This window comes from Schistocerca cancellata, chromosome 2 (assembly GCF_023864275.1).
Source record: "Schistocerca cancellata isolate TAMUIC-IGC-003103 chromosome 2, iqSchCanc2.1, whole genome shotgun sequence".
Lineage (NCBI taxonomy): Eukaryota > Metazoa > Arthropoda > Insecta > Orthoptera > Acrididae > Schistocerca > Schistocerca cancellata.
Window position 1 is genome coordinate 60913276 of NC_064627.1, and position 12989 is coordinate 60926264.

General features: G+C 37.4%; 1 protein-coding gene across 3 annotated transcripts in view; it reads left to right on the forward strand.

Annotated features, from left to right (window-relative positions):
• Positions 1-12989, forward strand: part of LOC126161334 (trichohyalin) — a 447594-nt gene that overhangs the window by 414334 nt on the left and 20271 nt on the right. For all 3 annotated transcript variants that reach the window (XM_049917093.1, XM_049917095.1, XM_049917094.1), the window contains 5 exons: positions 6713-6956; positions 7128-7295; positions 7662-7817; positions 8019-8126; positions 8443-8622. In XM_049917093.1, coding sequence (XP_049773050.1) covers positions 6713-6956; positions 7128-7295; positions 7662-7817; positions 8019-8126; positions 8443-8622 — 856 coding nt within the window. The remainder of the gene's footprint in view (positions 1-6712; positions 6957-7127; positions 7296-7661; positions 7818-8018; positions 8127-8442; positions 8623-12989) is intronic.

Below are 12989 nucleotides of genomic sequence, written 5' to 3' on the forward strand. Positions count from 1 at the left end.
TGCTGCGCAGCTAGCGCCATTCGACGGCCAACACCGCGGTTCCTGGTGTGTCCGCTGTGCCGTGCGTGTGATCATTGCTTGTACAGCCCTCTCGCAGTGTCCGGAGCAAGTATGGTGGGTCTGACACACCGGTGTCAATGTGTTCTTTTTTCCATTTCCAGGAGTGTATTTGCGTTTTTTGCACATGTATTTGCATATTGAAACTAACTTCCTGTATTCTCCTGGAGTAAAAGTGAGATTATGTGTGTGTCAGCAAAATTTTCTTCAAAAATCTAGACACTAAATTTTATGTATAGTTTCAGTGTGCTGTTTGTATTTCTTCCCTATTATCTTTCATTGATTGTGTCGAACTCATGTGTGTGGCATGGAATATTGTGTATTTCTGAACACTGAATGCTGTTAAGAATGTAATTGTACTATATCAACAGATGTGAATTACAATTGCACTTTATAAAATTTTGGCAACATTGTTCTGACTGAAGAAAATCATTCCCCTCCAGTTTCTCTCTATATGTGTGTGAATAAAGATATATTTTTGTGAAGTTTATGACTGTTGTGCCCAAATGTATTTTCTGTTAAACTGATGGTTAAGAATTACAACCGCAAAATCAAAAAAATTCAACAGCAATATGTGGTTTGGATAATTGTTTCTCCCTAATTGAAGTGTAGGTACTTATGTAATTGGTGCAAAATTTCCACCTTTTTCTGCTGACTAGTTTCTTCTACAGATGTGTTTGTATGTATTATAACTGTCATATTGTGTTCTGCATATTATAACTGCAATATCATGTATGTTTGTGGTAAATTTCAGTTAATTTTGAATTTGGTATTGATCATACCCATGTCAATATGAAAATTTGTGAATCAAAGTTAGCTTCAGAGAATCAGTATTATTCCAAGTTTCTATCTTATTACAAAAGTAAATCTCTTTCTTTGTGGATAATCTAGGGAACTTAAAATTGTTGTAGCACAAGAGATCTAGAAATCATGTTCTTCACAAACAATAAGAATGTAGTATCCTATATGAGTGAGACATAGGGATCAGTCAGCTCACACAAATGCTTGGATGTAACAATTTGTAAAATATAAAATGGAATAATTGAACAATGGGAAATCCAGGATAAAACATAACAGTATTATGAGAAGGAAAGCTGCCGCTCACCGTATAGCAGAGATACAGAGTCACATATACGTACAACAAAAGCACTTTCACAATTAAAGCTTTCAGCCATTAAGGCCTTCATCAACAATAGACACACATATGCACGTGCGCCCCCTCCCCAGACAGACAGACACACACACACACACACACACACACACACACACACTAACGCAGCTCACACACATGACTGCAGTCTCAGGCAATGGAAACCACACTGCCAGTGTATATGAATGTGTTTGCGTAAGAGTGAGTGTGCATGTGTGTGTGTGTGTGTGTGTGTGTGTGTGTGTGTGTGTGTGTGTGTGAGTGTATTGTTGACAAAGACCTTAATGGCTGAAAGCTTTGATTATGAGAGTCTTTTTGTTGTGCCTATCTGTAAGTCAACATCTTCACTATCTGATGAGTGACAACTTTCCATCTCATAATATTTTTAAATGGAATAATCACATATGCTAAATCATGGGTAAAACAGGTGATAGACTTTGGTTCGCAGATAGGATACTGGGAAAGTGCAATCAATCTACAAATGATATTAGTAACAAAACACTGTAGAAAGCACTGTCATCTGGTGAACAAAGTGTGAGTTTACAGAATACTGGACCAGTTTTGTGACAAAATTCAGAACTTCCTAGCAGACAAAACTCAAGACCTTGTTCTTAAGAAGGCGAAATCTCTGGATGTAAAAAATAACTTCAGCCATACCCCAAGGGGATATCAGTTGTTCATAGTGCGTGTAAGTCATTTGGTGGATAATGTTGGAAGCTCTGTGAAGCTGTTCACAGATAATACTGTTGTGTGTAGGAAAGTTGCAACTCCAGGAAATAGTGAAAAGCAGGAAGACCAGCACAGGATTGGCTCTTGATACAAAGACTGACAGTTTACCCTCAACATAAATAAAAATGACATATTACACATAAATTGGCAGAGAAATCAATTTTTGTTTGATTTCATAGTTGATGATAAATCACTGAAAATCATAACAACTGTAAAATATCTAGGAGTACCTGCAAATGTAGTTCACCTATGAAGGAGTTAGCTTGCAAACCCTTTTTGACAAATACTTGAGTAATGCTCATTGGTCTTGGATTCTACATCATGTAGGTTAATAAAGAGGTTATAGAAGATCGAAAGAAGGGTGTTGTGTTTCATTGCAGGGTCATTTAATAAGTGTGGCCGTGTCAACAGATACATATCAAACACCACAAATTAAATTCTGTGCACAGAGAGCACCTTACTGTAAAAATTCCAAGAGCATTCATTCCAAGAGAGTCAAGTGACATATTACTTATACTCATGTGCCTCTCACAACAGAGTGTGATGGGAAAATCTGAACACACACACCATAAAAAGGGGTTTCAGGGAATGGATGTTAGTTTAATTGCAAATTGTTTCTCTTTGTTCTTAATAGTATCATCTTTGGGATGTTCTCCCAGCTGAATATATGTTTTAAGGTCTTGGGATAGCATTTTGCAGTGGTTAAGACACTAGATTTGCATTGTTGAGAAGCATGACTCAGATCTCCTTTCACCATCCAAATTAGATCTTCAGTAGTCCCCTAGTTCACTTAATGTATTGCAGAGATGTTTCCTTTGAAAAGAAAATGGGCCATTTCCTACTGTAGGTCACTCACAGGTGGGACCTCCACAATCTAGGGCCTGAGTGACCTGCCCTTGCTTCCAACCTTTCCCAACTAATACCTCTTTCCTCTCTGAGGGAAGAACACAGAAGTCCGAAAAGCTAGGATTAGTATTTTGTGCTTTAAGTGTTATTGTCTAGGGCTAGGAATGACAAAATCTTGGTCAATACAACTTCAGCAGTGTGTGTGTGTGTGTGTGTGTGTGTGTGTGTGTGTGTGTGTGTGTGCACGTGTGTGTGTTCTGGTCAGTTCATTCATTGATAAATTATGTTCTTTAGATCCCATCATGAACGAGAACCTTCAGGAAGGTGGAAAGGGTCAAGGTATACATTACCAGAGAGAAGTAGCTGTCTGAATCTAATTTTGTAGGCTGTATTAACAGTTAACTTTAATTAATCTGCTGCACTCCATTTTTGCTTGTAAGGGCTGTAAATCAACACAGTAAAATTAGTAAGAAGGCTAAATACTTTTGAATTAAAGGAGACCAGTCACCGAAAAGCAGGAGTGTTGAGTTATCAACAGGCACACACAAAAAGAAAGATAACTTGCTAGCTTTCAGTGTATTCCTTTTTTTGAGCTAGTGAAAAACACACACATATCACAGACCTATGATCCTACATGATGCCATCTTGATGAAGAGCAACAATGCTGCATTTTAGCTGGTGGATTAGGTTGTGATGAGGGTTGTGTCAAGTGGAGTGGGTGGAGGGAGAGAGAGGTGTGAGGCAGGGAGAAGGATTGCAGATGGGTGGCTAGCAGCTCGAAGGGGGGCAGTCAGTCTGCTGGCTATAAATATGGGTGGGAGGGGTGGCAGGTGCATGGGCTAGATAAGTGATCTATAGTTGTTGGAGCTGGTGGAGGGCATTGCAAGCTGAAGGCAATATGGGGTAGAATTGGGAGGCGGTGACAGGATGGAAGAAGGGGTAACTGTTGAGTTGGTTACCAGAGATTGAGGCCAGGACAGTTATGGAAATGAAAGATGTGTTGCAAAGATTAAGCCCAGGTTTCAAAGCAGCCCAGTTTGGCAGTAGCCATTCAATCCTACTGTACAACTAGCTGATAGTCATACCAACATAATAAGCTATGCAGTGTTTGCAGCAGAGTTGGTTCATGGCATGGTTGCTTTCACAGGTGGAGTGATCTCAGATGGAGTAGGATAAGCCAATTACAGGTCTGGAGTAGCAAGTTTTGGCAGGTCTTACACACTGGTCTACCACAGGGATATAATCCCTATGACAAGGACTGGGAATGGCATAGAAATTGACCAGGATATTGTGTAAGTTGGGACATCATTGTAGGAGGGGTGGGAATGATCTTGGATAGGATGTCCCTCACTTCAGGGCACGATGAGACATAATCAAAGCCCTGACGAAGGGTACGGTTCAGTTGTTCCAGTGGAGGGTGATGTTGGGTGACAAGGGGGCACTGCTTTGTAGCTGATTCTTGGAAGTGGTGGGAGGATTGGGAATGTGTGGCTGGAAATTTGTTTCTAGACTAGATTTGCTGAGAGGGAGGGGGGTTAGTGCCCTTGAGAGACCTTCAGCATAGTGGGCAAGGGAGTTCTCGCCAATGCAGCTATGTCATCCCTGGGTGGCTGTTTGGAACAAATGGCAGTTGATATCCTTCATCAGGGTCTCCCTCCAAGCTACTAGCCACCCATCCCCAATCACTCTCCCTGCCTCCATGGGTAGCTAGGCTGTAGAGGAGGGATTTTCTGGTGTGGAAAGGATGTCAGCTGATATCCTTCATCAGGGTCTCCCTCCAGCAAGCTGCTAGCCACCCACCCCCAATCCCTCTCTGTGCCTGCCACTCCTCTCTCCCTCTACCCACCTCACCTGACACAATCCCCACCACAACTTAGTCCACCTGCCAAAATACAACACTGACAACATGCATCCAGCCGGTACCATGTAGGGGCATAGGTTTGTGTATGTGTGCATGTGAATGTGTGTGTTTTTTAATCTAGTTTGAAAAATTATTACTCTGAAAGATAGCAAATTGGAAAATGGTTATTCTGAAAGCTAGCAAGTTATCTTTCCTTTTGTGTATGCCTATAGATGACTCAGTGCGTCAGGTTTCCAGTGAGTGTTCTTCTATAACCCAAAAGTTTTTACATTTCACTAGAACTTCCCTACAACATTTAGAAAAAAGCTGGCAGTTATACAAAGTAGCTGCTTTTTATCTGCTACCACATGCTTAATGTCTACATAAATACAATGGTAGTGGTCAAAGAAAAACAGGTATGCATCCGTTGTAAGAAAATTGGGCTATTTGCAATTTTGATTTTCAACACTGTATAGTTCACTTCATGTTTAGAATAACTGGCCAATATGATATGATTTTAATTTGCAGTTTCTTGCCTAATGACTGCAAGTAACACATTAAAATTTTTACACCAAAACGCAAAACCCACTATGAATTTTAGAAATGGAAATTATTGTTGTGTCTTGTGTTGTGGTTGAAAAATGGCAGTACATCTGAAAGAAATACAAATTATTGTTGTGAGTTGTGTTGTGGTTGGAAAATTGCACTGCACTTGAAAGTGAAAATCATTACTGGGTACTTATACCATTAAGGAGTAAATGCATGGGGAGATTGTTGAAGAGCTCAAAGTGAGATTTGGAATCTTGTTCAGTTCTCAAGAATAATGAAGAGTCTATATTGAGCAGGTACCCCAGGTTTTTTATTTTTTTAAAGTACATCACAACAATCCATGTTCAGCTACATTACCCTCTCTTCTTATAAATATTTTATTATTCCACCAAGAATATTCCACTGCTCCATGAAGAGTCTCAAAATTTTTGATCTTGTTAAAACCATCAGGTGCATACATGTAATATTTTCTTTTATTTTCATCTGACATTATGTTGCTTATAAATTGGTTAGAAAAGGTGTAGAGAAACTGTAGGCCTATGTATTTTAAATTTTTTGCTGTTTCATACTATTTCCTTTTGTTCAGATATGATATTATTGAGTCTTCTTCCTGCCCAAGGCTACATGCACTCTACAATTTGTCAAGTACACATGAGTGACTGATTATTTCTGATACCCTTGTTAATGCTAGAAATAGTCCAGATAATATATTCTCTGTTGCAGTGATTGACAAAAGATTCCGTTGGGTACTCATACAGCTGATTGCATAGTTCCCCTTTGGTAATATTGCATCTTTCTCAGTAAGAGTTTTTCTTTCCAACAATTCTGTCAAGATATCTTGAACAACCACTCTGATCTTCAGGAAGGATATATCATCGTAAAACAATTTTTTTTCTAAGCTTGCAGGCCATTTGTTTTAACAGTCAGCTGAATATTTTCTGACAAGATTACTTTTATTAAACTGAAACAGAACTGTATACCTTGCTTCTGTTTTGTTTATTTGCATTGTGTAACCTGCACTTAGCCCCATATATTTTGCTCTATCAGAAATGTATTGTATGTTTGAAAATAAACTAATATGACTGTAGAAACCACAGACATCTTTGAAAGAAAGACTGATGTATTTCTGTGTAGGATGCTTTATATTTTCTGTAATGCTGCTTCACAAACTTAGAATACTATGTTAGTATTTGTTGTGTGCTGAAGTCTAAAAATTTTGAAATGCTTTGATTTTCTGTATATTCTAGTCTGGCTGTTTTGAGTATGCACTGAGATTTTGACAGTATAAGTGAATTTAATCTTTAACTATAAAACTTCCATTTGATCGCTAGAATTAATTGTAACTGAACATTCTTTAAGGAATGTTACTCACATCTAAATATTTAAATAAATAAATTGAATCATTTGGTGACAATATATCGTGATTTCAGAATAGCAGTTACAGCTCAAAAACACTGACCTTTCTGTAGTATACATCTGAAATCTTCCAGAGAGACCTGCTCTCCACTGTGATTTTAAAACATTTCTACTGGTGCTTGCAGATTGTATCAAGAAGAAAAGTCACATAAAGCAGAAGTAGCTCAGCTAAAACTGCGTTATGATAATCAGATGGCACTGATTGGAGAGGAAATACAGTCCTTACAGGCACAGGTTACCAGATTCAAGAGAGAACGTGACAATTACAGGCATATGCTGGATGCTGCTCAAAAGACAATTGCAGACCTGAAAGCAATGCCGCAGAAAAGTAGAAAGGACAGTAAATCTGCAGATGGTGATGTGGATGAAGTAAGAGCACTATTTGTTTAAAATTAGAAAACATGTATAATAGAGCTGTTGTAATATTAACCAGAGAGCACCAGTTCAATGTCACATTGTTTCTGATCAAAATAGGAACTATAGTAATAAAACAATTATTTGACATTAGAAGTCCTTTTCTTCTATATATTGTTGCTTTAGGATGAAGAAATGCGGAATAAAATAGCATCTTTGGAGCAACAAGTCAGCTGCATGGAAGATGAACTGTCGGAAGCAAGACTTGAGAGTTCCAAGCTGAAAACTGAGCTAGTCTCAGAACGGTCTTCATGGGAAATCAAACTGGCAGAAATGCAGTCAAGAGTTAATGAGGTACATTTCAGTCTATCACTGTATGGTAACAATAATCACATATATAATTTATGTACAGAAGCTATTGAAAATAACCATACTTCTTTTTAAGTAATCTATTATTAGATGTGCCTTATTAAATAAGAGGCATGATTTTGTGGCTCATGGGCTGGCACATGAATTTCTTATTGATGCCATTTCTGTGGCTTTTATGTGTAATTTTAATCTGTCCCTAATAGTCATGTGTAAGGATATAAGCTTTAAGTAACTGAATAAAATTAAATATTTTGGTTTTGCTGCATTTCAGCCCAATGGTATCATGATGTGCACCTGACAGTACAGTTTTAATGTGTTACAACTGATTAATTGATGGTTCCCCTATTTCAGTTAGAAGAGGACAGGATATTGAGCACTGGTCGAACAAAGATAGCAGGAATGCGAACCCGCATGGAGTTAGCATGGCAGAAGGAGAGAGAAGAGCAACACAGGCTTCTGCAAGAAACATCAACACTTGCTCGTGATTTGCGCCAAACATTGTTTGAAGTAAGGGCAATTTTAATAGGAGTAACTTTTTCCAGTTCATGTTTCATGGTACCATATTTGCAACTATATTAATTTTGCGATGTGTTTTAGAAGTTAGAAACAAAGCAGAACTGTCTTTGAAGTTTGAATATGATTGGAATTATTTACCATTTTGATATATACTGAAATGACAGAATTGTAATCATTTTGGTTTTATAATAGGTTGAAAGAGAAAGGGATAAAGAACGTCTTGAAGCAAAGAGGCGACTAGACCAGTTGAAGAAGTCAACAGAAGAAGAACAGGAGGAAAATAAAAAGAAAGTTTCTGAGGTAAGATATGCTAGATCTTTGTGATGTTTAGCAGTGAAGTGATGATGGATATGTTGCAAAGATATATATATATATATAGTACTACTGGTTTAATAACAAATTATTGCATACAGAATACTGACAGCCAAAAGTAATTTGCCATCAGAATATGTTACTCTAAAGCCGTTTATATTGTTTTGGTGAAATGAATTAATACCTTTGGTTTTAAGTATTGCTGCTTGAATACTTCTCTTAACAACTGTTATCAACTTGTTTTTTTATGGTCAACAGAGAATATTAATACTTTTGCATGTGCTATTCATATCTGCCATTACAGTTACAATGTGACCTACTTGAGCTAAGAGATGCTCATGCAAAGTTAAGAACCACAAATGAAAAACTTCGTAGAGAGAAAGAAAGATATGAAAAAGAGAGGGAAGAAATGCGACAAGTAATTTCAGCACGGAAGAGAGCAGATCAAGATGAGGAACGTAAAGTGAATATGATCATCCAACAGGTAAAATAACAAACGCTTTATATCTCACATATTTTTTTAATAATTTGTTTGTAATCATCATCGTGTCTGCTTATCATAGGCTGGTAGTAGAGTGGTTTTTTTTGCTACTGAAATCCAATTGCCTTCTTCATATTGAAATACAGAAATGGAGGTACTCAGAAATATGATCAGTACTTCTTCCAAAGTTAAAAATTTCATAGTAAATATATTCCCTAAAATATAAAAATAAATAAGAATATCCTCCTGGTTTATGGGTAACACAGTGATCTGCACAGAGAAATGTAAAGGTGTAGACAGGTGTTTTAAAAATGTCAGAGCCTAACTTCTTTGCTCATAACTAAACAAATAAATAATGTTGGATGCAAAATGCAGTATCTCACTTGGTGATAACAAGTATGCTGACATGAGCTTCATTGCCAAATAAAATTTTTCTGCAGGATCGAGGCTCAAGTGCAGATATGAGGGAAGTTTGGAAAGTAACACACAATAACTTTATTACCAAAAAGGTTAATGGGTAACAAAACAAAAAAATCACCTAGGAAGTTACACCTTTTACCTACTTTTCTACATAGTCACCAATGTTCCCAATACATTTCTCCCATCATGGTACCAGTTTCAATACACCATGTTCATAGAAGTCCATTTGATTGGAGTACAGCCATCTGTGTCTGGTGTCTGTTGTCCCACCCAAATTTAGCAATTTTCTCATGAACAAACCAGCAGCATGGGGGTGAGGGTTGTCATGAAGCAGTTTGACACCATCAGCATTAATGTTGTGGTGTTTGTTACGTAGGGCACGATGCAACTGAACCAAAGTTTTAATGTAGGCTACATCATTCTCAGTGGTCATGTGTTCCACAAAGTCCACCAATAACACACCATGCATATCCCAGAACACTGTCACATGCACTTTCCTAGCAGACTGAGTCACTTTGAATTCTTTTTGTACTGTTGAACCAGCATGTTTCCACTCCAAAGAGGCCTGCTTGGTTTTGGGCATGTAGTGGTATGCCCACAACTCATCACCAGTGATGATTCCTTTCAGAAAGTCATGCCATTCTGTGGCACAGTGCATTAAGTGACCCAAGCTTGTTGTTGTTCACTGGTCCTTCTGGTTATCTGTCAGCTTCTTAGGCATCCAGAAAGCATTTCAGTGTGTCATGAACAATATTGTATACACCATATCATAGGAAATGTTGAATGACTGGCATATCTAACTGTGAACCTTATCACAGCAGTACATCTACAAACTTATCATATTCATGTACAGTAAATTAGAATTATTTAAGGATAACCATTTCCATAACTCAAGGAAAACAGATTATTTTGTGCCTTGCACTCATCATTTACAATTACATGTTCAGAACTCCCCATATATGGGAATCTACAGCAAACTAGAAGGCAAGAACATTCTAAACATGAAGCCATCTCCATTGGCAATAGAAAGCTACTTGATGCTATCCTTCAGAAATGCTACTCACTAAAGGAATTAATGAAATATAATTTGACAGTAGGGGCATAATTTATAAATAGTTTCCATTAAAACACAATTGTTAAATTGTTGCTGCCATTCTTTATGTGTACTTTAATACAAATGAAATTATGTTATACATATTGTGCATCTCCTGCATCCTACCCATTTGATTAGTAAATTTACATTATGTGACAAATAAATCACCATTCATAAAAATCCAAAGATATGTCTATGGGTATTACGGTAAAACAGAATTTAAACTGCTTAGTTGAAAAATTTTATTGTACCTATTTTTTCTATGCACCATAACACACACTGTAGTTGCATGTCTTTCCAGCTATTGATTTACTCATAATATTTTTGTATAGGCTTATACTTACAATTTAATTTTATTAAAATGCTGTTCCTCATACAATTGTAGTGGCTGACACAATGTTATTATCCAGCCAGTGTGGACTTCTTATTGACGACCTTGCAGGCGGTGTTAATAGTAACCTCAGGCTTTCAGCAGATGATTCATTTATCTATAATGAAATACTAACTGAAAGAAGCTGCATAAATATTCTGTCAGATCATGATAAGATTTCAAAGTGGCACAAAGATTGGAAACTTGCTTTAAATGTTCATAAACGTAAACTTGTGTACTTCACAAATTAAAAAATGGCATCTCCTATTACTGTAATATCAATGAGTTATTGTTGAAATTGGCCAACTCATACAAATACTGGGGTGTAACACTTTGCAGGGATATGAAATTTAGTGATCACATAGGCTCAGTCATGGATGAAGCAGGTGCTAGACTTTGCTTTATTGGTAGAAAACGGGGAAAATGCAATCAGTCTACAAATGAGATTTCTTACAAATGACTTGTGATCATTTCTAGAATATTGTTCAAGTGTGTGAGACCTGTACCAAATAGGACTAACAGGGGATACTGGACATATACAGAGAAGGGCACCACGAATCGCCACAGGTTTGTTTGATCCATGGGAGAGTGTCGTAGAGACACAGAAGAAATTGAACTGACAGGCTCTTGAGGATAAGTGTCACCTATCCCAAGAAAGTACATTAACAGAGTTTCAGGAACTGGCTTTAAATGATGATATACTACAACCCCTTACATATCACTCACATGGGGGTCGTGAGAATAAAATCTGAACAATTACTGCACACACAGAGGCATTCAGACAATCATTCTTCTCGCATACCATTTGTGAATAGAACAGGAAGAAACCCTAATAACTGGTACAATGGGACATATATTATTTCATGCATATCACATTGGTTTGCAGAGTATAGATGTAGATGATTATGTGGATTGTTATCAACACTGTAAGAGAAAACAATTGAATCTTATTATTATGAAACAGATATTACACAGAACCTTTTTAATAAATCAGTCAAAATCTTAAATAATTCACATTTCATTGTCCAGTTCATTACTATTATTCTAGCTCTAACTTTAAATCTGTCATTCAGGAATATCGTACAAGTAATTTAATTGATATAAATTATGTTTTATTTGTTTGTGTAGACATTATACCAATTTATTAACTTTATGCTTTATTTATTTCCATCCATAATTTTATTTATTTCCATCCATAATCCGCATTCAGTGTAACTCTATGGTGTAAAATATAACAAGATGTTTAGTGATCAAGGAAAGCAATTCTTTGTAAAATATTTTCTGGTACAGTGTTAGGTACAGTATGACTGTTGATTTCAGACGATTTTTCACAAATAATGTTTCCTCTTCGTCTGTGCTGTCATTATGTGCAATGTTTATGTAGTGATATAGCAGGGAGCTATGAATAATTAATTCTGACATTTGAATGTTAATAGCAGATCAAACCTGTGTGCCGGACCAGGACTCAAGCTCGTCACCGTTGACTTTCGTGGGCAAGTGCTCTCGCAATTGAGCTACCCAAGCACAAATTATGACCCATCCTTACAGCTTTACTTCCACCAGCATCTCCTACCTTCCAAACTTCACAGAAGCTCTCCTGCAAAACTTCCAGGAAGTTTCACATCAGTTTACACATATATTTAGACAACATGAGAAACATTGTTAATGTTCTTGTAGTAAGATAAGCAGGTCCAATCTAACAAAGTGGTCAAGGAAATATGCAAATACAAACAAATGAACTTGTTTGTGTTATACCAATTTATTAACTTTATTCTTTATTTATTTCCATCCATAATCCGCATTCAGTGTAACTCTATGGTGTAAAATATAACAAGATCTAGCACAATAACTAAATTAAATACAACAATACCAGATAAGGAAAGTTGCTACTCACCATATATCAGAGATGCTGAGTCGTGATAGGCACAACAAAAAAAAATTCACACAATTATAGCTTTTGGCCATTAAGGTCTTTGTCAGCAATAGACACACATACACACACGCACACACACACTCACTCAAACGCAACTTGCATACACGTTTGCAGTCTCAGAGAGCTGAAACCACATTTGCATGATTGTAGCATTCTTCAAGTGGTGCGGAAAAAGAATTGCCATCCCTAGGAACTTGCAGCATTCTTTGAAAGTTGTGGGGTGTGGAAATATGGCAACAGCTTGGGTCATCTCGTCCAGTGAACAGAGCCCGTGGCTAATGCCTTTGTCGAAGGAAGTCTATCTCTGGAACACCGAAGATGCACTTCTCCATGTTGATGATAACTCCTGCCTCTTGGAGGCAGGAAAATACCTCCTCAAAGTGCTGGCAGCGATCCGTGAGATCATGTGAGTAGATGAAGGTATCGAAGGTATCACCCAGGTAGATGAAACAACCCAGGGTTCAATGCAGGACTTTCTCGAGAAAGTGTTGCTAAGTTTTGGCAGCACTGCAGAGCTAGAAGGGCATAAATACGCTTTGGGTGATTACTACTGC